The sequence below is a fragment of the Salmo trutta genome, chromosome 9 (assembly GCF_901001165.1).
Source record: "Salmo trutta chromosome 9, fSalTru1.1, whole genome shotgun sequence".
Lineage (NCBI taxonomy): Eukaryota > Metazoa > Chordata > Actinopteri > Salmoniformes > Salmonidae > Salmo > Salmo trutta.
The window spans coordinates 48820452-48845820 of record NC_042965.1 but is presented as its reverse complement, the minus strand read 5'-3'; the positions used below and the strand labels follow the sequence as shown (position 1 = coordinate 48845820).

At 44.2% G+C, this 25369-nt stretch overlaps 1 protein-coding gene across 5 annotated transcripts in view; it reads right to left on the bottom strand.

Moving 5' to 3' along the window:
- The window catches only part of smarca2 (SWI/SNF related BAF chromatin remodeling complex subunit ATPase 2), a 140790-nt gene that overhangs the window by 65963 nt on the left and 49458 nt on the right, over positions 1 to 25369 (bottom strand). For all 5 annotated transcript variants that reach the window (XM_029763906.1, XM_029763907.1, XM_029763908.1 and 2 more), the window contains 6 exons: positions 20641 to 20756; positions 16136 to 16289; positions 9895 to 10058; positions 6427 to 6493; positions 5934 to 6044; positions 5254 to 5496 (listed from right to left, as the gene is read on the bottom strand). In XM_029763906.1, the coding sequence (XP_029619766.1) occupies positions 5254 to 5496; positions 5934 to 6044; positions 6427 to 6493; positions 9895 to 10058; positions 16136 to 16289; positions 20641 to 20756 (855 nt within the window). The remainder of the gene's footprint in view (positions 1 to 5253; positions 5497 to 5933; positions 6045 to 6426; positions 6494 to 9894; positions 10059 to 16135; positions 16290 to 20640; positions 20757 to 25369) is intronic.

Here is a 25369-nt window from a genome sequence, read left to right as displayed (position 1 = left end):
TTGTGGGTGATTATATTTTGAGTAGTGTTTGTTTCTCTCTGCGTCACGGTTTGTTCTTTTGTCATATTCAGTTATTTATGTTTTGCAAAGTTTCACAGATTTAATAAAATGTGGAACTACAACCACGCTGCACTTCGGTCCGATCCTTTCGACAGCCGTGACAGCTTTTCACATGATGATCACTGTTCACATATTATTGCAGTCTGCACCTTTTTTGACATTCAGTCAAATCTTTAATTGATAGAGATTTAGAAAGAGAACTGGTCATGCAGACTTACGCCTATCTGGCTAGGATATAACCCTTACCCTATCTGGCTAGGATATAACCCTTACCCTATCTGGCTAGTATACAACCCTTACCCTATCTGGCTAGGATATAACCCTTACCCTATCTGGCTAGGATATAACCCTTACACTATCTGGCTAGGATATAACCCTTACCCTATCTGGCGAGGATATAACCCTTACCCTATCTGGCTAGGATATAACCCTTACCCTATCTGGCTAGGATATAACCCTTACCCTATCTGGCTAGGATATAACCCTTACCCTATCTGGCTAGGATATAACCCTTACCCTATCTGGCTAGGATATAACCCTAACCCTATCTGGCTAGGAAATAACCCTAACCCTATTTGGCTAGGATATAACCCTTACCCTAACCCTATCTGGCTAGGATATAACCCTTACCCTATCTGGCTAGGATATAACCCTTACCCTATCTGGCTAGGATATAACCCTTACCCTATCTGGCTAGGATATAACCCATACCCTATCTGGCTAGGATATAACCCTAACCCTATTTGGCTAGGATATAACCCTAACCCTATCTGGCTAGGATATAACCCTTACCCTATCTGGCTAGGATATAACCCTTACCCTATCTGGCTAGGATATAACCCTACCCTATCTGGCTAGGATATAACCCTTACCCTATCTGGCTAGGATATAACCCTAACCCTATCTGGCTAGGATATAACCCTTACCCTATCTGGCTAGGATATAACCCTTACCCTATCTGGCTAGGAAATAAACCTTACCCTATGTGGCTAGGATATAACCCTTACCCTAACCCTATTTGGCTAGGATATAACCCTTACCCTAACCCTATCTGGCTAGGATATAACCAGTACCCTATCTGGCTAGGATATAACCCTTACCCTATCTGGCTAGGATATAACCCTTACCCTTACCCTATCTGGCTAGGATATAACCCTTACCCTATCTGGCTAGGATATAACCCTTACCCTATCTGGCTAGGATATAACCCTTACCCTATCTGGCTAGGATATAACCCTTAACCTATCTGGCTAGGATATAACCCTTACCCTATCTGGCTAGGATATAACCCTTACCCTATCTGGCTAGGAAATAACCCTAACCCTATTTGGCTAGGATATAACCCTTACCCTAACCCTATCTGGCTAGGATATAACCCTTACCCTATCTGGCTAGGATATAACCCTTATCCTATCTGGCTAGGATATAACCCTTATCCTATCTGGCTAGGATATAACCCTTACCCTATCTGGCTAGGATATAACCCTTACCCTATCTGGCTAGGATATAACCCTTACCCTATCTGGCTAGGATATAACCCTTACCCTATCTGGCTAGGATATAACCCTAACCCTATCTGGCTAGGATATAACCCTTACCCTATCTGGCTAGGATATAACCCTTACCCTATCTGGCTAGGATATAACCCTTACCCTATCTGGCTAGGATATAACCCTTACCCTATCTGGCTAGGAAATAACCCTTACCCTATGTGGCTAGGATATAACCCTTACCCTAACCCTATTTGGCTAGGATATAACCCTTACCCTAACCCTATCTGGCTAGGATATAACCAGTACCCTATCTGGCTAGGATATAACCCTTACCCTATCTGGCTAGGATATAACCCTTACCCTATCTGGCTAGGATATAACCCTTACCCTATCTGGCTAGGATATAACCCTTACCCTATCTGGCTAGGATATAACCCTTACCCTATCTGGCTAGGATATAACCCTTACCCTATCTGGCTAGGATATAACCCTTACCCTATCTGGCTAGGATATAACCCTAACCCTATCTGGCTAGGATATAACCCTTACCCTATCTGGCTAGGATATAACCCTTACCCTATCTGGCTAGGATATAACCCTTACCCTATCTGGCTAGGATATAACCCTTACCCTATCTGGCTAGGATATAACCCTTACCCTATCTGGAAAGGGTATTGATGCATTTTTATGTATGTTTTGGACCGTGTTTGTCACCTAACTTGACCTTGTAAAGTAGATATGCATTTGACACTCACCCTCTCCCCGGTCATGGCAAAGGGGGCGTTGAACCACTGTTCACATATTATTGCAGTCTGCACCTTTTTTGACATTCAGTCAAATCTTTAATTGATAGAGATTTAGAAAGAGAACTGGTCATGCAGACTTACGCCTATCTGGCTAGGATATAACCCTTACCCTATCTGGCTGGGATATAACCCTTACCCTATCTGGCTAGGATATAACCAGTACCCTATCTGGCTAGGAAATAACCCTTACCCTATCTGGCTAGGATATAACCCTTACCCTAACCCTATCTGGCTAGGATATAACCCTTACCCTAACCCTATCTGGCTAGGAAATAACCCTTACCCTATCTGGCTAGGATATAACCCTTACCCTATCTGGCTAGGATATAACCCTTACCCTATCTGGCTAGGATATAACCCTTACCCTATCTGGCTAGGATATAACCCTTACCCTATCTGGCTAGGATATAACCCTTACCCTATCTGGCTAGGATATAACCCTTACCCTATCTGGCTAGGATATAACCCTTACCCTATCTGGCTAGGATATAACCCTTACCCTATCTGGCTAGGATATAACCCTTACCCTATTTGGCTAGGATATAACCCTTACCCTAACCCTATCTGGCTAGGATATAACCCTTACCCTAACCATATCTGGCTAGGATATAACCCTTACCCTATCTGGCTAGGATATAACCCTTACCCTATCTGGCTAGGATATAACCCTTACCCTATCTGGCTAGGATATAACCCTTACCCTATCTGGCTAGGATATAACCCTAACCCTATCTGGCTAGGATATAACCCTTACCCTATCTGGCTAGGATATAACCCTTACCCTATCTGGCTAGGAAATAACCCTTACCCTATGTGGCTAGGATATAACCCTTACCCTAACCCTATCTGGCTAGGATATAACCAGTACCCTATCTGGCTAGGATATAACCCTTACCCTATCTGGCTAGGATATAACCAGTACCCTATCTGGCTAGGATATAACCAGTACCCTATCTGGCTAGGAAATAACCCTTACCCTATCTGGCTAGGATATAACCCTTACCCTAACCCAATCTGGCTAGGATACAACCCTTACCCTAACCCTATCTGGCAAGGAAATAACCCTTACCCTATCTGGCTAGGATATAACCCTTACCCTATCTGGCTAGGATATAACCCTTACCCTATCTGGCTAGGATATAACCCTTACCCTATCTGGCTAGGATATAACCCTTACCCTATCTGGCTAGGATATAACCCTTACCCTATCTGGCTAGGATATAACCCTCACCCTATCTGGCTAGGATATAACCCTTACCCTATCTGGCTAGGATATAACCCTTACCCTAACCCTATCTGGCTAGGATATAACCCTTACCCTAACCCTATCTGGCTAGGATATAACCCTTACCTATCTGGCTAGGATATAACCCTTACCCTATCTGGCTAGGATATAACCCTTACCCTAACCCTATCTGGCTAGGATATAACCCTTACCCTAACCCTATCTGGCTAGGATATAACCCTAACCCTATCTGGCTAGGATATAACCCTAACCCTATCTGGCTAGGATATAACCCTTACCCTATCTGGCTAGGATATAACCCTTACCCTATCTGGCTAGGATATAACCCTAACCCTATCTGGCTAGGATATAACCCTTACCCTATCTGGCTAGGATATAACCCTTACCCTATCTGGCTAGGATATAACCCTTACCCTATCTGGCTAGGATATAATCCTTACCCTATCTGGCTAGGAAATAACCCTTACCCTATTTGGCTAGGATATAACCCTTACCCTAACCCTATTTGGCTAGGATATAACCCTTACCCTAACCCTATCTGGCTAGGATATAACCAGTACTCTATCTGGCTAGGATATAACCCTAACCCTATCTGGCTAGGATATAACCCTTACCCTATCTGGCTAGGATATAAACCTAACCCTATCTGGCTAGGATATAACCCTTACCCTATCTGGCTAGGATATAACCCTTACCCTATCTGGCTAGGATATAACCCTTACCCTATCTGGCTAGGATATAACCCTTACCCTATCTGGCTAGGATATAACCCTTACCCTTACCCTATCTGGCTAGGATATAACCCTTACCCTATCTGGCTAGGATATAACCCTTACCCTATCTGGCTAGGATATAACCCTTACCCTATCTGGCTAGGATATAACCCTTACCCTATCTGGCTAGGAAATAACCCTTACCCTATTTGGCTAGGATATAACCCTTACCCTAACCCTATTTGGCTAGGATATAACCCTTACCCTAACCCTATCTGGCTAGGATATAACCAGTACCCTATCTGGCTAGGATATAACCCTAACCCTATCTGGCTAGGATATAACCCTTACCCTATCTGGCTAGGATATAACCCTTACCCTATCTGGCTAGGATATAACCCTAACCCTATCTGGCTAGGATATAACCCTTACCCTATCTGGCTAGGATATAACCCTTACCCTATCTGGCTAGGATATAACCCTTACCCTATCTGGCTAGGATATAACCCTTACCCTATCTGGCTAGGATATAACCCTTACCCTATCTGGCTAGGATATAACCCTTACCCTATCTGGCTAGGATATAACCCTAACACTATCTGGCTAGGATATAACCCTTACCCTATCTGGCTAGGATATAACCCTTACCCTATCTGGCTAGGATATAACCCTTACCCTATCTGGCTAGGATATAACCTTTACCCTATCTGGCTAGGATATAACCCTTACCCTATCTTCCTAGGATATAACCCTTACCCTATCTGGCTAGGATATAACCCTTACCCTATCTGGCTAGGATATAACCCTTACCCTATCTGGCTAGGATATAACCCTTACCCTATCTGGATAGGATATTGATGCATTTTTATGTATGTTTTGGACCGTGTTTGTCACCTAACTTGACCTTGTAAAGTAGATATGCATTTGACACTCACCCTCTCCCCGGTCATGGCAAAGGGGGCGTTGAACCACTGTTCGAAAGTGTTGCAGGACTTGAAGATGGTAGGCAGCAGGAAGTTGAGCAGGGCCCAGAGCTCCGGGAGCTTGTTCTGCAGTGGCGTGCCCGTCAGGAGGAGGCGCCGTGGGGCCACGTAATGGGTGTTCAACACCTGGGTCAGCTTACAATGGTGGTTCTTCATACGGTGACCCTCATCAACTATCATGTACTTCCAACGGATCTGGGGAGTGGGGATGGTGTGTGTGTATAGGGGATAGAAGATAAAAGAAAGTGGGTTTTATTGCATCAGTGGCTTTGGGCTAAGCACCTGACCCTGCTGTAGAGTCACATGTAGAGGGTTAGGGAGGAGGAGGAGGAGGACCTGACCCAGCTGTAGAGTCACATGTAGAGGATTAGGGAGGAGGAGGAGGAGGACCTGACCCTGCTGTAGAGTCACATGTAGAGGGTTAGGGAGGAGGAGGACCTGACCCAGCTGTAGAGTCACATGTAGAGGATTTGGGAGGAGGAGGAGGAGGAGGAGGAGGACCTGACCCTGCTGTAGAGTCACATGTAGAGGATTAGGGAGGAGGAGAGTATTTCTGTCCTACCTTAGGGGAGGGAGAGAGGAAAGTGAAGGAAGGAGGGGTAGGATAGGGGTAAGAGGGAGAGAAAGGATACCTTGGCCAGGATCTGTTTGTCCTTAATGATGTACTCGTAGGTGGTGAGGAGGACATTGAACTTCCCGCTGCGGAGCTGAGCCACCAGGCCTCGTCTCATAGCAGGGGTCCCCTGTAACACAGGAGAGTCAGACAGAAGACATAGGTTATGTTCCAGATATCCTTCCTTCCTCCCAAGGTCTGCAGTGTTCACTGATTTGAAAGGAAATGACTGGTATAAGAAACATGGTGGAAACTCCTACTAGCCATTTTTTATTTTACCTTTATTTAACTAGGCAAGTCAGTTAAGAACAAATTCTTATTTTCAATGACGGCCTGGGAACACCGGGTTAACTGCTATTGCCTCCACCAATCCAGTGCATTTAGATTTCTGGGAACTAATGAACGAGTGCACACTTCAGGTGAAAGGAGATATTCTTGGGACGCGCCCAGAGTACGCTACCCATGGAGGGGAAGGAGAAAGGACTGATGAAAAGGAAAATGATGACTCTCACCTTGTAGGAAATCTTCACAACGGACGGAGACCATTTATCCAGCTCATAGACCCAGTTGGACAGAGTCCTGGAGGACAGAGAGATTAGAGACACTCTGAAATGTAGGAACAACTAAGCCTGGGATGTTACAAACTTAAAGATTGAAGAAACACATCACACCAATCTACATAATCAACATTCTCCTCACACAACACCACAGTGAACTGAAGAAACAGGACATTGCCTAAACAGAGGTGACAGAAAGTCACATCCAAAGATAGTACTGCAGTGTGTGTAATCCACTTTTACATTGTTTACTGAAACTGTTAGTTTGAAAATCACCTCAGGGACACTGTTAAAGAAATGACAAACGGTGCTGCAGACTGACTCGTCTACGTTCTACTAGTTCTGATGTTTTACATGAGGGGATTCAAACGGTGCTGCGTTTGTGTCCTATAAGGAGCGTTGGTGGCAAATCTGATGGTCGATGGTAAAAAACATCTATCCACTCGACACCACCCTTACCTACGGATCTATAAATTACATCTCCGTAATATAGCATGGGTAGGATGGTCATCTGAAACAGGGTTAGCTGGCAGCTGGGGTGAAAGAGGAGCGATTACGATGGAGGAAACCAAGTTAAGACTTAACCTTAGCCTGCAGCTTTGACATGTGCTGAGAGAAGGACAGATCTTCAAAAAGTTCTACAGCTGCACCATCGAGAGCATCCTGACCGGTTGCATCACCGCCTGGTATGGCAACTGCTCGGCATTTGACCGTAAGGCGCGACAGAGGGTAGTGCGTACAGCCCAGTACATCACTGGGGCCAAGTTTCCCGCAATCCAGGACCTATATAATAGGTGGTGTTAGAGGAAAGCCCATAACATTGTCAGAGACTCCAGCCACCCCAGTCATGGACCGTTTTCTCTGCTACCGCACGGCAAGCTGTACCGGATTGCCAAGTCTAGGACCAAAAGGCTCCTTAACAGCTTCTACCCCCAAGCCATAAGACTGCTGAACAATTAATCAAATGGCCACCGGACTATTACATTGATCCCCCCCATTTGTTCTGTACACTGCTGCTACTTACTGTTTATTATCTATGCAGACACTTCACCCCTACCTACATTTACAAATGACCTCTAACCTGTACCCCCGCACATTGACTCGGTACCGATATCCCCTATATAGTTTTTAACATTTTATTTCACCTTTATTTAACCAGGTAGGCTAGTTGAGAACAAGTTCTCATTTGCAACTGCGACCTGGCCAAGATAAAGCATAGCAATTCGACACATACAACAACACAGAGTTACACATGGAATAAACAAAACATACAGTCAATAATACAGTAGAAGAAAAGAAAACAAAGAGTCTATATACAGTGAGTGCAAATGAGGTAAGTTAAGGCAATAAATAGGCCATGGTGGCGAAGTAATTACAATATAGCAATTAAACACTGGAATGGTAGATGTGCAGAAGATGAATGTGCAAGTAGAGATTTAAGTTTCCCTGCATTAAAGTCCCCGGCCACAAGGAGCGCCGCCTCTGGATGAGCATTTTCTTGTTTGCTTATGGCCTTATACAGCTCGTTGAGTGCGGTCTTAGTGCCAGCATCAGGTTTGTGGTGGGAAATAGACAGCTAGAAAAATATCGATTAAGTCTTTCTTGGTAAATAGTGTGGTCTACAGCTTATCATTAGATACTCTACCTCAGGTGAGCAAAACCTCGAGACTTCCTTAATATTAGATTTCGTGCACCATCTGTTATTGTGCCATGTTGTAGTAGTTTTCCGTTGTTTGTAGCTAGTGTAGAATTACCCACAAGGATGGGGTTATGACTCATTTGTGGCCTAAAAACGACAAGCAAGCTTTGAAGTCGGAGCGGTTTGTCAGGTTGAAGCCAGCGGATTGGAGTACGGGAACCATGCACATGTCTACTGTATGCAGTGCTCATTTCACCCTGGAGGACTTAGATGGCTGAGTATAACTGAATGTGAAGACCTGCAACCTATACTTCCTACTGATATACCGGTACATAGTGAGTGTCAGCAGTGATGGAGATAAACCTGGTACTGACATACCGGTACATAGTGAGTGTCAGCAGTGATGGAGATAAACCTGGTACTGACATACCGGTACATAGTGAGTGTCAGCAGTGATGGAGATAAACCGGGTACTGATATACCGGTACATAGTGACTGTCAGCAGTGAAGGAGATAAACCGGGTACTGATATACCGGTACATAGTGACTGTCAGCAGTGACAGAGATAAACCGGGTAAATTCAATGTGGATTTACCTCACTATGGTTATTGGATTAGCTAGCTGACTGTCCCTCTGAAGGTTTCTCTTTGGCTCTTCTTTGGCTTTGGTAGCTAACTCAGCCTTCAATCAGTAAGTCTCCGCTCTCTTAACTAACCCGTCTGTGGTTGTTCTCTGGCTTACTATTTAGCTATGTCGAACGTTGTGGTTGGCTAACTATGCTCGTAAGCTGGCTAGGCTAGCTAGCATGCTAAACTAACTAACTTTAGATGGCTGGCTTGCTGGCTAAGATAACTGCATATACCGGTAACATTATTTAGTAACTGGTTTGATGCGTTCGGTATTTCCAAAATGTTGGTGTACTTCAATGTAGCTGTTAGCTAGGTGTTGATAGCAACTGGCTGACTCATTCAGTGTTAACGTAACGTTAGCAGGCTACTAGGGCTAACAATAGCAGGCTAGTTGACTAGCTGATTTGTAACAATTAATTCATAAAGTATTTGCTTATAAATTGGCTGAAACTTACATTGAACCCGTGTCGTAAGTGCAAAAGATTTGGTTTAATTTGAAATTAGAGTACATTATATGTAATAGGCTGGCTTGACGGGTCCTTCATATTACGTCACACACCACAAATGTAGTGATGCCTCAACACTGCGATGCAGTGCCTTAGACCCCTCCACTACTCTGGAGGCCATAAATAAGGTATTTCTGTTTTAATAGGCCTCTGTGTTTTCTTTCTCAGTATTGAGTCAGTACAGAACCTTTTAGTTATATTTTTATTGTTTTACATTTAAGTAGTTCTTTCCTTGAGCCGTTCTTGTATATTACTGTTCTGTATTATGTCATGTTTCATGCTTTGTGTGGACCCCAGGAAGAGTAGCTGCTGCAACAGCTAATGGGGGTCCTAATAAACAACAAGACAAAAGACACAGCTAAGGTGGTCTGCTCTGCTGGTGGGTTGAGGGATGGAGCCATCAAACACAAAAAATTACCTAACACTAAAAGGGAACTAGCATCATTTTCACAATTTCACAGTATTATTCCAACTTCAGTGTGGAAAAATATATATATAAAACACAGAAACATCACATTTTTGAATGCACTGGACCTTTAAGAGCCATGACTGTAGTTTTAGTAAACAGACTGATGAAGAAACTGTTTGTAATATAAAAGCAATGTTCTCTTTAAATGAGACCCATGAAACAAGCAGGGAGGTAACATACGATAGTGGAACGATGATGAGGTAGGGTCCGTTGAGTCTCTTGTGCTCCATGAGGTATGTAATGAGGGCGATGGTCTGGATGGTCTTGCCCAGCCCCATCTCATCAGCCAGAATACCATTCAGATTATTGTTGTACAGAGACACCATCCACTCCAGACCCTGCACCTGTAATCCAGAGAGAAGAAGAGGTTAACAGAGACGCCCTCCACTCCAGACCCTGCACCTGAAACCCAGAGAGAAGAAGAGGTTAACAGAGACACCATCCACTCCAGACCCTGCACCTGAAACCCAGAGAGAAGAAGAGGTTAACAGAGACACCATCCACTCCAGACCCTGCACCTGAAACCCAGAGAGAAGAAGAGGTTAACAGAGACACCATCCACTCCAAACCCTGCACCTGAAACCCAGAGAGAAGAAGAGGTTAACAGAGACATCCACTCCAGACCCTGCACCTGAAACACAGAGAGAAGGGAACAAGTAATTTGAGACACACACAAACACAAACAAAATTCCACTGCAGTCCATGGACCTCAGGAGGAACAGAGAAATATACGTGTTGTTTGTTGTGGGTCAGGTTCTCTGTCTTGCTCAGTACTATACAGGACGGATCAGGGTGCTGCTACTCTGGCAGTAGTAAGCAGAGGCACAGACACAGTCAAGTTCTCTGTCTTGCTCAGTACTATACAGGACTACCTGGTAGTGTTTGAGCTAGTTTACCTGGTAGACTACTTTTACCTGGTAGTGTTTGAGCTTGTTTTACCTGGTAGACTACTTTTACCTAGTGTTTGAGCTCGTTTTACCTGGTAGACTACTTTTACCTGGTAGTGTTAGAGCTAGTTTTACCTGGAAGTGTTTGAGCTAGATTTACCTGGTAGCGATTGAGCTAGATTTACCTGGTAGTGATTGAGCTAGATTCACCTGGAAGTGTTTGAGCTAGATTTACCTGGTAGTGTTTGAGCTCGTTTTACCTGGTAGACTACTTTTACCTGGTAGTGTTAGAGCTAGTTTTACCTGGAAGTGTTTGAGCTAGATTTACCTGGAAGTGTTTGAGCTAGATTTACCTGGTAGTGATTGAGCTAGATTTACCTGGTAGTGTTTGAGCTAGATTTACCTGGAAGTGTTTGAGCTAGATTTACCTGGAAGTGTTTGAGCTAGATTCACCTGGAAGTGTACAACAATAATCTGAATGGTATTCTGGCTGATGAGATGGGGCTGTTTGAGCTAGATTTACCTGGAAGTGTTTGAGCTAGATTTACCTGGAAGTGTTTGAGCTAGATTTACCTGGAAGTGTTTGAGCTAGATTTACCTGGTAGTGTTTGAGCTAGATTTACCTGGTAGTGAGAGCATCAGCTGTTCCAGACAACTGTGTGATCACGCTCTCCGCAGCTGATGTGAGTAAGACTTTTAAACAGGTCAACATTCACAAGGTCGCAGGGCCAGATGGATTACCAGGACGTGTACTCCGAGCTTGCGCTGACCAACTGGCAAGTGTCTTCACTGACATTTTGAACCTCTCCCTGTCTATTTCTGTAATACCAACATGTTTCAAGCTGACCACCACATAGTCCCTGTGTCCAAGAACACAAAGGTAACCTGCTTAAATGACCACAGACCCGTAGCACTCACGTCTGTAGCCATTTAGTGCTTTGAAAGGCATGGCTCACATCAACACCATTATCACAGACACACTAGACCCACTCCAATTTGCATACCGCCCCAACAGATCCACAGATGATGCAATCTCTATTGCACTCCACACTGCCCTTTTCCCACCTGGAGAGAAGGAACACCTTTGTGAGAATGCTATTCATTGATTACAGCTCAGCATTCAACACCATAGTGCCCTCAAAGCTCATCACTAAGCTAAGGACCCTGGGACTAAACACCTCCCTCTGCAACTGGATCCTGGACTTCCTGACGGGCCGCCCCCAGGTGGTAAGGGTAGGTAACAACACATCTGCCATGCTGATCCTCAACATAGGAGCCCCTCAGGGGTGTATACTCAGTCCCCTCCTGTACTCCCTTTTCACGCATGACTGCACGGCCAAACACGACTCCAACACCATCATTAAGTTTGCTGATGACACAACAGTGGTAGGCCTGATCACCGACAACGATGAGACGTCCTATAGGGAGGAGGTCAGAGACCTGGCCGTGTGGAGAAAGGACAACAAGCTCTCCCTCAACGTAACCAAGACTAAGGAGATGATTGTGGACTACAGGAAAAGGAGTACCGAGCACGCCCCCATTCTCATCGACGGGGCTGTAGTGGAGCAGGTTGAGAGCTTCAAGTTCCTTGGTGTCCACATCAACAACAAACTATGATGGTCCAAGCACACCAAGACAGTCGTGAAGAGGGCACGACAAAACCTATTCCCACTCAGGAGACTGAAAAGATTTGGCATGGGTACTCAGATCCTCAAAAGGTTCTACAGCTGCACCATCGAGAGCATCCTGATTGGTTGCATAACTGCTTGGTATGGCAACTGCCCGGCCTCCAACCGTAAGGCACTACAGAGGGTAGTGCGCACGGCCAAGCTTCCTGCCATCCAGGACCTCTATACCAGGCGGTGTCAGAGGAAGGCCCTAAAAATTGTCAAAGACTCCAGCCACCCCAGTCATAGACTGTTCTCTCTGCTACCGCATGGCAAGTGGTACCGGAGCGCCAAGTCAAGGTCCAAGAGGCTTCTAAACAGCTTCTACCCCCCAAGCCATAAGACTCCTGAACATCTAATCAAATGGCTACCCAGACTATTTGCATTACCCCCCCCTCTATTTTACAATACTGCTACTCTCTGTTATTATCTATGCATTGTCACTTTAACAACTCTACCTACATGTACACTACCGTTCAAAAGTTTGGGGTCACTTAGAAATGTCCTTGTTTTTGAAAGAAAATAAAGAAACCCGGACTATTTGCATTGTGTGCCCCCCCCCACCCCTCTTTTACGCTGCTGCTACTCTCTGTTTATCATATATGCATAGTCACTTTAACTATACATTCATGTACATACTACCTCAATTGGGCCGACCAACCAGTGCTCCCGCACATTGGCTAACTGGGCTATCTGCATTGTGTCCCACCCACCACCCGCCAACCCCTCTTTTACGCTACTGCTACTCTCTGTTCATCATATATGCATAGTCACTTTAACCATATCTACATGTACATACTACCTCAATCAGCCTGACTAACCGGTGTCTGTATGTAGCCTCGCTACTTTTATAGCCTCGCTACTGTATATAGCCTGTATTTTTACTGTTGTTTAATTTCTTTACTTACCTATTGTTCACCTAACACCTTTTTTGCACTATTGGTTAGAGCCTGTAAGTAAGCATTTCACTGTAAGGTCTACACCTGTTGTATTCGGTGCACGTGACAAATAAACTTTGATTTGATAAGCAAATTTTTTGTCCATTAAAATAACATCAAATTGATCAGAAATACAATGTAGACATTGTTAATGTTGTAAATGACTATTGTAGCTAGAAACGGCAGATTTTCTATGGAATATCTACATAGGCCCATTATCAGCATATGTCACGTCCTGGCCAGTATAAGGGGTTATTGGTTATTGTAGTTTAGTCAGGACGTGGCAGGGGGTATTTGTTTTATGTGGTTCGGGGTTTGTTAGTATATGTGTTTATGTAGAGGGGTGTTTGGTTAGAGTATTCCGGGGTTTTCGGGTTATGTTCTTTATTTCGTATTTCTATGTTCTGTCTATGTTGTGTATTTCTTTGTTGGCCTGGAATGGCTCTCAATCAGGAACAGCTGTACATCGTTGTTGCTGATTGAGAGTCATACTTAGATAGCCTGTTTTCACCTGTCCCTTTGTGGGAAGTTGTTAGCATGCAATACTGTTCGTTCTTCTTGTTTTGTTTGTTACGTGTTCAAATAAAGTTAAGATGAGCACTCAACCCGCTGCGCCTTGGTCCATTACGTACGACGACCGTTACAGCATAGCATAGTGTAGTGTTTGAGCTAGTTTTACCTGGTCGTGTTTGAGCTAGATTTACCTGGTAGTGTTTGAGCTAGTTTTACCTGGTCGTGTTTGAGCTAGATTTACCTGGTCGTGTTTGAGCTAGATTTACCTGGTCGTGTTGGAGCTAGATTTACCTGGTCGTGTTGGAGCTAGATTTACCTGGTCGTGTTTCAGCTAGTTTTACCTGGTCGTGTTGGAGCTAGATTTACCTGGTCGTGTTGGAGCTAGATTTACCTGGTCGTGTTGGAGCTAGATTTACCTGGTCGTGTTTGAGCTAGATTTACCTGGTCGTGTTTGAGCTAGATTTACCTGGTCGTGTTTGAGCTAGATTTACCTGGTCGTGTTTGAGCTAGATTTACCTGGTCGTGTTTCAGCTAGTTTTACCTGGTCGTGTTTGAGCTAGTTTTACCTGGTCGTGTTGGAGCTAGATTTACCTGGTCGTGTTTCAGCTAGATTTACCTGGTCGTGTTTCAGCTAGTTTTACCTGGTCGTGTTTCAGCTAGTTTTACCTGGTCGTGTTTGAGCTAGATTTACCTGGTCGTGTTTCAGCTAGATTTACCTGGTCGTGTTTCAGCTAGTTTTACCTGGTCGTGTTTGAGCTAGATTTACCTGGTCGTGTTTCAGCTAGATTTACCTGGTCGTGTTTCAGCTAGTTTTACCTGGTCGTGTTTCAGCTAGTTTTACCTGGTCGTGTTTCAGCTAGTTTTACCTGGTCGTGTTTCAGCTAGTTTTACCTGGTCGTGTTGGAGCTAGATTTACCTGGTCGTGTTTGAGCTAGATTTACCTGGTCGTGTTTGAGCTAGATTTACCTGGTCGTGTTTGAGCTAGATTTACCTGGTCGTGTTTCAGCTAGTTTTACCTGGTCGTGTTTGAGCTAGATTTACCTGGTCGTGTTTCAGCTAGATTTACCTGGTCGTGTTTCAGCTAGTTTTACCTGGTCGTGTTTCAGCTAGTTTTACCTGGTCGTGTTTCAGCTAGTTTTACCTGGTCGTGTTTCAGCTAGTTTTACCTGGTCGTGTTGGAGCTAGATTTACCTGGTCGTGTTTGAGCTAGATTTACCTGGTCGTGTTTGAGCTAGATTACCTGGTCGTGTTTGAGCTAGATTTACCTGGTCGTGTTTCAGCTAGTTTTACCTGGTCGTGTTTGAGCTAGATTTACCTGGTCGTGTTTCAGCTAGATTTACCTGGTCGTGTTTCAGCTAGTTTTACCTGGTCGTGTTTCAGCTAGTTTTACCTGGTCGTGTTTCAGCTAGTTTTACCTGGTCGTGTTGGAGCTAGATTTACCTGGTCGTGTTTGAGCTAGATTTACCTGGTCGTGTTTGAGCTAGATTTACCTGGTCGTGTTTGAGCTAGATTTACCTGGTCGTGTTTCAGCTAGTTTTTACCTGGTCGTGTTTGAGCTAGATTTACCTGGTCGTGTTTCAGCTAGATTTACCTGGTCGTGTTTCAGCTAGTTTTACCTGGTCGTGTTTCAGCTAGTTTTACCTGGTCGTGTTTCAGCTAGTTTTACCTGGTCGTGTTTCAGCTAGTTTTACCTGGTCGTGTTGGAGCTAGATTTACCTGGTCGTGTTTGAGCTAGATTTACCTGGTCGTGTTTGAGCTAGATTTACCTGGTCGTGTTTGAGCTAGATTTACCTGGTCGTGTTTCAGCTAGTTTTACCTGGTCGTGTTTGAGCTAGATTTACCTGGTCGTGTTTCAGCTAGATTTACCTGGTCGTGTTTCAGCTAGTTTTACCTGGTCGTGTTTCAGCTAGTTTTACCTGGTCGTGTTTCAGCTAGTTTTACCTGGTCGTGTTTCAGCTAGTTTTACCTGGTCGTGTTGGAGCTAGATTTACCTGGTCGTGTTTGAGCTAGATTTACCTGGTCGTGTTTGAGCTAGATTTACCTGGTCGTGTTTGAGCTAGATTTACCTGGTCGTGTTTCAGCTAGTTTTACCTGGTCGTGTTTGAGCTAGATTTACCTGGTCGTGTTTCAGCTAGATTTACCTGGTCGTGTTTCAGCTAGTTTTACCTGGTCGTGTTTGAGCTAGATTTACCTGGTCGTGTTTCAGCTAGATTTACCTGGTCGTGTTTCAGCTAGTTTTACCTGGTCGTGTTTCAGCTAGTTTTACCTGGTCGTGTTTCAGCTAGTTTTACCTGGTCGTGTTTGAGCTGGTTTTACCTGATCATTTTTGAGCTGGTTTTACCTGGTTGTTTTTTAATTATATTTACCTGGTAGTATTTGAATTAGGTTTACCTGGTATTGTTTGAGCTAGGTTTACCTGGTAGTGTTTGAGCATGCCGTTGATGAGCAGCGAAGACTGTTTGTCGACCCTCTCAATGATGGCGTGAGCCACACCGTAGTAGGACTGCTGGAAGATGGTCAGTTCAGTCTCTGGCACCGTGTACTCATCATCAACATCCTGCTTTGCAGACCTGAGATACATAAAACATATGTTAATGACCTATTTTAAACGCCCAAATGAGCGGAAATTCATTTTCTTTCAGCTGAAAGACAATGCCTATAGCTTACCCATGAGGTTGCGCAATGCTTTAAGTCTAAGTCAAAGTACAGTATATACACTACCGTTCAAAAGTTTGGGGTCACTTAGAAAGGTCCTTGTTTTTGAAAGATAAGCACATTTTTTGTCCAATAAAATAACATCAAATTGATCAGAAATACAGTGTAGACATTGTTAATGTTGTAAGTGACTATTGTAGCAGCAAACGGCAGATTTTTTATGGAATATCTACATAGGCGTACAGAGGCCCGTTATCAGCAACCATCACTCCTGTGTTCCAATGGCACATTGTGTTACCTAATCCAAGTTTATCATTTTAAAAGGCTAATTGATCATTAGAAAACCCTTTTGCAATTGTTAGCACAGCTGAAAACTGTTGTTCTGATTAAAGAAGCAATAAAACTGGCCTTCTTTAGACTAGTTGAGTATCTGGAGCATCAGCATTTGTGGGTTCGATTACAGGCTCAAAATGGCCAGAAACAAAGAACTTTCTTCTGAAACTCGTCAGTCTATTCTTGTTCTGAGAAATGAAGGCTATTCCATGCAAGAAATTGCCAAGAAACTGAAGATCTTGTACAACGCTGTGTACTACTCCCTTCACAGAACAGCAAAAACTGGCTCTAACCATAATAGAAAGAGGAGTGGGAGGCCCCGGTGCACAACTGAGCACAAGTACATTAGTGTCTAGTTTGAGAAACAGACGCCTCACAAGTCCTCAACTAGCAGCTTCATTAAATAGTACCCGCAAAACACCAGTCTCAATGTCAACAGTGAAGAGGCAACTCAGGGATGCTGGCCTTATTACATATGGGATCAGGGAGAGATTGAAAATATCAGTGAAGACAGCACTTTCTTGCGTTTGCCAGCAGCTCTTCGCTGTGCTTCAAGCATTGCGCTGTTTATGACTTCAAGCCTATCAACTTCCGAGATTAGGCTGGCAATACTATAGCGCCTATAAGAACATCCAATAGTCAAAGGTATATGAAAAACAAATGGTGTAACAAATGGTGTAGAGAGAAATAGTCCTATAATTCCTATAATAACTACAACCTAAAACTTCTTAACTGGGAATATTGAAGACTCATGTTAAAAGGAACCACCAGCTTTCATATGTTCTCATGTTCTGAGAACATAGGAACTTAAACGTTAGCTTTTTTTACATGGCACATATGCACTTTTACTTTCTTGTCCAACACTGCGTTTTTGCAAGGCGGGAACAGAACTGCTAGGACTGGGCCTGGCCAACACAATAATTTGCCTCTAATTTACTTGCGTTTGCAGCGGACCTTAGCCTGCTCAAAGTGAGCAGCTGCTGTTGGGAAGTCAAAACCGTCCAACTCCTTGCAGCAGCTTGATGCACACCAGCCTCATTACTTCGTCCACAAGAAGGAGTGATCTGGAAGCCTTCTTTACTCTGTTCTGGAGAATGAACCCTCTCTCGGAGGGCCACTGGAAACAGGGATAATCAACACAATCTTTTCCAATTCTGCCCAGTCAGGGTGCACTTAGCTGAAGTCCCTTATGAGGACCTGGCGTGGGACCTAGTCCCAGCAGCTGGAGGATGCATTAGTCCCAGCAGCAGCTGGAGGATGCATTAGTCCCAGCAGCAGCTGGAGGATGCATTAGTCCCAGCAGCTGGAGGATGCATTAGTCCCAGCAGCAGCTGGAGGATGCATTAGTCCCAGCAGCAGCTGGAGGATGTATTAGTCCCAGCAGCTGGAGGATGCATTAGTCCCAGCAGCTGGAGGATGCATTAGTCCCAGCAGCAGCTGGAGGATTCATTAGTCCCAGCAGCAGCTGGAGGATGTATTAGTCCCAGCAGCAGCTGGAGGATGCATTAGTCCCAGCAGCAGCTGGAGGATGCATTAGTCCCAGCAGCAGCTGGAGGATGCATTTAGTCCCAGCAGCAGCTGGAGGATGCATTAGTCCCAGCAGCTGGAGGATGCATTAGTCCCAGCAGCAGCTGGAGGATGCATTAGTCCCAGCAGCTGGAGGATGCATTAGTCCCAGCAGCTGGAGGATGCATTAGTCCCAGCAGCAGCTGGAGGATGCATTAGTCCCACCAGCAGCTGGAGGATGCATTAGTCCCAGCAGCAGCTGGAGGATGCATTAGTCCCAGCAGCAGCTGGAGGATGCATTAGTCCCATCAGCAGCTGGAGGATGCATTAATCCCAGCAGCAGCTGGAGGATGCATTAGTCCCAGCAGCAGCTGGAGGATGCATTAGTCCCACCAGCAGCTGGAGGATGCATTAGTCCCAGCAGCTGGAGGATGCATTAGTCCCAGCAGCAGCTGGAGGATGCATTAGTCCCAGCAGCTGGAGGATGCATTAGTCCCAGCAGCTGGAGGATGCATTAGTCCCAGCAGCAGCTGGAGGATTCATTAGTCCCAGCAGCAGCTGGAGGATGCATTAGTCCCAGCAGCTGCAGGATGCATTAGTCCCAGCAGCAGCTGGAGGATGCATTAGTCCCAGCAGCAGCTGGAGGATGCATTAGTCCCAGCAGCTGGAGGATGCATTAGTCCCACCAGCAGCTGGAGGATGCATTAGTCCCAGCAGCAGCTGGAGGATGCATTAGTCCAAGCAGCTGGAGGATGCATTAGTCCCAGCAGCTGGAGGATGCATTAGTCCCACCAGCAGCTGGAGGATGCATTAGTCCCAGCAGCAGCTGGAGGATGCATTAGTCCAAGCAGCTGGAGGATGCATTAGTCCCAGCAGCTGGAGGATTCATTAGTCCCAGCAGCAGCTGGAGGATGCATTAGTCCCAGCAGCTGGAGGACGCATTAGTCCCAGCAGCAGCTGGAGGATGCATTAGTCCCAGCAGCAGCTGGAGGATGCATTAGTCCCAGCAGCAGCTGGAGGATGCATTAGTCCCAGCAGAAGCTGGAGGATGCATTAGTCCCAGCAGGGGCTGAGTCACTGGCCTACTGGTGTTCTTCCATGCCCTCCCTAGGAGGGGTGCGTCACTTGAGTGGGTTGAGTCACTGAAGTGGTCTTCCTGTCTGGGTTGGCGCCCCCCCTTGGGTTGTGCCGTGGGGGAGATCTTCGTGGGCTATACTCGGCCTTGTCTCAGGATGGTAAGTTGGTGTTGAAGATATCCCTCTAGTGGTGTGGGGGCTGTGCTTTGGCAAAGTGGGTGGGGTTATATCCTTCCTGTTTGGCCCTGTCCGGGGGTATCATCGGATGGGGCCACAGTGTCTCCTGACCCCTCCTGTCTCAGCCTCCAGTATTTATGCTGCAGTAGTTTGTGTCAGGAGGCTAGGGTCAGTCTGTTATATCTGGAGTATTTCTCCTGTCTTATCCGGTGTCCTGTGTGAATTTAAGTATGCTCTCTCTAATTCTTTCTTTCTTTCTCTCTTTCTCTCTCTCTCTGAGGACTACCTGGCCTGATGACTCCTTGCTGTCCCCAGTCCACCTGGTCGTGCTGCTGCTCCAGTTTCAACTGTTCTGCCTGCGGCTATGGAACCCTGACCTATTCACCGGACGTGCTACCTGTCCCAGACCTGCTGTTTTCAACTCTCTAGAGACAGCAGGAGCGGTAGAGATACTCTGAATGATCGGCTATGAAAAGCCAACTGACATTTACTCCTGAGGTGCTGTCTTGTTGCACCCTCGACAACTACTGTGATTGTTATTATTTGACCATGCTGGTCATTTATGAACATTTGAACATCTTGGGCCATGTGCTGTTATAATCTCCACCCGGCACAGCCAGAAGAGGACTGGCCACACCTCATAGCCTGGTTCCTCTCTAGGTTTCTTCCTAGGTTTTGGCCTTTCTAGAGAGTTTTTCCTAGCCACCGTGCTTCTACACCTGCATTGCTTGCTGTTTGGGGTTTTAGGCTGGGTTTCTATACAGCACTTTGAGATATCAGCTGATGTAAGAAGGGCTATATGAATACATTTGATTTGTTTTGATTTGATTGAGGATGCATTAGTCCCAGCAGCTGGAGGATGTATGTTTATGTTTAAGGTGGAGCCCATAGACTGGTATTTCCATCAATAAATATAAAGCATTAATTTGCAATATTTTTTTTCTTCTCCCAGACAATTTGGCTGGCAAAAATTTAATTAATCCGCTTTTCATTTTTTTTATCAGCCAAAAGCCGGCATTTACCGGCTAACGGAAACCCTAGTGTGAAGGACGACCTACTTGATTATATGCATGGATTAGGGGTTAGGGTTCAAAGTTTAGGGTTGAAGGAGAGACCTACTCAATGATGTGCTTTCATTAGGGGTCAGAGGTTAGGGTTTGAAAGGTCGACCTACTCGATGATGTGCTTGGTTACGTTCTCTGGGAACTCGTCACTGTTGGGATCGATGATCTTCTTCTCTTCAGACTGCGAGTCTGGCCGGCTGGACACTCCTGGGACCTCCTCTTCATCCTGAAACACACAGAAAGGGTTTTACTACAGTGCCGTGAAAAAGTATTTGCCCCTTTCAAATGTTCACTATTTTTGCATATTTTTGATACTGAACGTTATCAGCTCTTCAACCAAAACCTGATATTAGATAAAGAACCTGATATTAGATTTTTTATTTATTTATTTTTATTTTATTTCACCTTTATTTAACCAGGTAGGCAAGTTGAGAACAAGTTCTCATTTACAATTGCGACCTGGCCAAGATAAAGCAAAGCAGTTCGACAACATACAAAAACACAGAGTTACACATGGAGTAAAACAACATACAATCAATGATGCAGTAGAAAAAAATAAGACTATATACAATGTGAGCAAATGATGTGAGATAATGGAGGTAAAGGCAAAAAAATGCCATGGTGGCAAAGTAAATAAAGTATGGCAAGAAAAAACACTGGAATGGTAGATTTGTAGTTTGAAGAAAGTTAAAAGTTAAAATATAAATAATATGGTGCAAAGGAGCAAAATAAATAAAATAAATAAATACAGTAGGGGAAAAGGTAGTAGTTTGGGCTCAATTAAAGATGGGCTATGTACAGGTGCAGAGATCTGTGAGCTGCTCTGACAGCTGGTGCTTAAAGCTAGTGAGGGAGATAAGTGTTTCCAGTTTTAGAGATTTTTGTAGTTCGTTCCAATCATTGGCAGCTGAGAACTGGAAGGAGAGACGACCAAAGGAGGAGTTGGCTTTAGGGGTGACCAGAGAGATATCCCTGCTGGAGCGCGTGCTACAGGTGGGTGCTGCTATGGTGACCAGTGAGCGGAGATAAGGGGGGACTTTACCTAGCAGGGTCTTGTAGATGACCTGGAGCCAATGTGTTTGGCGACGATGATGAAGTGAAGGCCAGCCAACGAGAGCATACAGGTCGCAGTGGTGGGTTGTATATGGGGCTTTGGTGACAAAACGGATGGCACTGTGATAGACTGCATCCAGCTTGTTGAGTAGGGTATTGGAGGCTATTTTGTAAATGACATCGCCGAAGTCGAGGATTGGTAGGATGGTCAGTTTTACGAGGGTATGTTTGGCAGCATGAGTGAAGGATGCTTTGTTGCGAAATAGGAAGCCAATTCTAGATTTCACTTTGGATTGGAGATGATTGATGTGAGTCTGGAAGGAGAGTTTACAGTCTAACCAGACACCTAGGTATTTGTAGTTGTCCACAAATTCTAAGTTAGAACCGTCCAGAGAAGTTATGCTGGATGGGCGGGCAGGTGCAGGCAGCGATCGGTTGAAGAGCATGCATTTAGTTTTACTTGTGTTTAGGAGCAGTTGGAGACCACGGAAGGAGAGTTGAATGGCATTGAAGCTCGTCTGGAGGGTTGTTAACACAGTGTCCAAAGAAGGGCCAGAAGTATACAGAATGGTGTCGTCTGCGTAGAGGTGGATCAGAGATTCACCAGCAGCAAGAGCGACATCATTTATGTATACAGAGAAAAGAGTTGGCCCAAGAATTGAACCCTGTGGTACCCCCATAGAGACTGCCAGAGGTCCAGACAGTAGGCCCTCCGATTTGACACACTGAACTCTGTCAGAGAAGTAGTTGGTGAACCAGGCGACGCAATCGTTTGAGAAACCAAGGCTACTAAGTCTGCCGATGAGGATGTGGTGATTAACAGAGTCAAAAGGGAAAAGTAAAAGATAAAGGGAACCTGATATTAGATAAAGGGAACCTGATATTTCCATGATATTAGATAAAGGGAACCTGATATTAGATAAAGGGAACCTGATATTTCCATGATATTAGATAAAGGGAACCTGATATTAGATAAAGAACCTGATATTAGATAAAGAACCTGATATTAGATAACGGGAACCAGATATTAGATAAAGGGAACCTGATATTAGATAAAGGGAACCTGATATTAGATAAAGGGAACCTGATATTAGATAAAGGGAACCTGATATTAGATAAATAACCTGATATTACATAAAGGGAACCTGATATTAGATAAAGGGAACCTGATATTTCCATGATATTAGATAAAGGGAACCTGATATTAGATAACGGGAACCTGATATTAGATAAAGGGAACCTGATATTAGATAACGGGAACCTGATATTAGATAAAGGGAACCTGATATTAGATAAAGGGAACCTGATATTAGATAAATAACCTGATATTAGATAAAGGGAACCTGATATTAGATAAAGGGAACCTGATATTAGATAAAGGGAACCTGATATTAGATCAGAGGAACCTGATATTAGATAAAGGGAACCTGATATTAGATAAAGGGAACCTGATATTAGATAAAGGGAACCTGATATTAGATAAAGAACCTGATATTACATAAAGGGAACCTGATATTAGATAAAGGGAACCTGATATTAGATCAGAGGAACCTGATATTAGATAAAGAACCTGATATTAGATCAGAGGAACCTGATATTAGATAAAGGGAACCTGATATTAGATAAAGGGAACCTGATATTAGATCAGAGGAACCTGATATTAGATAAAGGGAACCTGATATTAGATAAAGGGAACCTGATATTAGATAAAGGGAATCTGATATTAGATCAGAGGAACCTGATATTAGATAAAGGGAATCTGATATTAGATCAGAGGAACCTGATATTAGATCAGAGGAACCTGATATTAGATAAAGGGAACCCGAGTGAACAACTAACACAACAATTACATACTTATTTCATTAATTTCATAAACAAAGTTATGAAACACCCAATGCCCCTGTGTGAAAAAATAACTGGTTGTGCCATTTTTAGCTGTAATGATGCCAATCAAACACTTCCTGTAGTTGTTGATCAGTTTCTTCGTGTCGCTGGGCAGTAATTTTGGCCCACTCTTCCATACCTTCCATGCAGAACTGCTGTAACTCAGTGACATTTGTGGGTTTTCAAGCGTGAACGAGCAGCTCGTTTCAAGTCCTGCCATAACATCTCAATTGGGATTAGTTCTGGACTTTGACTAGGCCATTCAAAAACTTCAAATGTTGCTTTTTAGCTGTTTTCACGTAGACTTGATTGTGTGTTTTGTATCATTGTCTTGCTGCATGACCCAGCTGTGCTTCAGCCCACAGACAGACGGCCTGACATTCTCCTGTAGAATTCTCTGATACAGAGCAGAATTCATGGTACCTTCTATTAAGGCAAGTCGTCCAGGTCCTGAGGCACCCATCTCGTCCAAAAAGTTTACTCAAATTTGCCAAAAAAGCACTTTGAAGATCCTAGATGATCATCAAGACTCTTGGTAGAATGTTCTATGGACAGATGAATCAAAAGTATAACTTTTTGGACGAGATGGGTCCCATTATGCCTGGCCTAAAACCAAACACTGCATTCCACATTAAGAACCTCATATCAAAGGTCAAGTGTGATGTTGGTAGTGTGATGGTTTGGGGATGCGCTGCTGCCTCAGGACCTGGACCACTTAGGTGTTGCATAACTTTGTTAATTAAATAAATAAAATAAGTATCTTTCTTTTTTTTTTGTAAACTCAGGTTCCCTTTATCTAATATTGGGTTTCGACTGAAGATCTGACAACATTCAGTATCAAAAATATGCAAAAAAAGAAAATCAGAAAGGGGGCAAATACTCTTTCACGGCACTGTACGTTAAAAGCTCCTCCACAGAGGACATACCGTAAATTCCGGACTATAAGCCGCAACTTTTTTCCCAGCTTTGAACCTCGCGGCTTAAACAATGACGCGGCTAATATATGGATTTTTCCCGCTTTCAATTTTTTTTCTCTCCCAAAAAACATTCTGTGATGTGCTCAGTTTTTTGGCGGTATGAAGCTTTCATTAGACCAATGAAATTGCCGAACGGGTTAAGGTCAAACAACTTTTTAGTTTACTGTTTAGATTAAATCGAGCACTCTCAAACTTCCCATCATTCTGATTACGGTAGTCATTTTGTCACCCTCATGGCAAAGACACGGAGAAATGCATATGATGCCGCTTTCAAGTTGAAGGCGATTGATCTGGCTGTTGGAAAAGGAAATAGAGATGCTGCACGGGAGCTTGGTCTTAATGAGTCGATGATAAGACGTTGGAAACAGCAGCGTGAGGATTTGACTCAGTGCAAAAAGACAACTAAAGCTTACTGCTCATTTTTTATTTTTTGTTACAAGCCGTGTTTCGTTAAAGCCTATTTATTTTTGTTACAAGCCGTGTTTCGTTAAAGCCTGTGTAAAGTTCATTTGTTTCAATGTACCGGTAGGCACCTGCGGCTTATAGACATGTGTGGCTTATTTATGTTCAAAATAATATATTTTTTAAAATTCAGTGGGTGCGGCTTATATTCAGGTGCGCTTAATAGTCCGGAAATTACGGTACTTAGGAAGAAGGGAAGATGACAGGAGACTGTTTGAAGCCCTAATGAAGCTAAGTATAGACAAAAGCAATCAGACATCTGTAGGAGCTGACAGCTGAGGGGAGTAGTGGGCTGTCATTGTGTAGAGGTCTGGTGTAGGAGGGTTTGACTCATTATAACGCTATGGGCTGTCATTATGTAGAGGAGGGTTTGACTCATTATAACTCTATGGGCTGTCATTATGTAGAGGTCTGGTGTAGGAGGTTTGACTCATTATATCGCTATGGGCTGTCATTGTGTAGA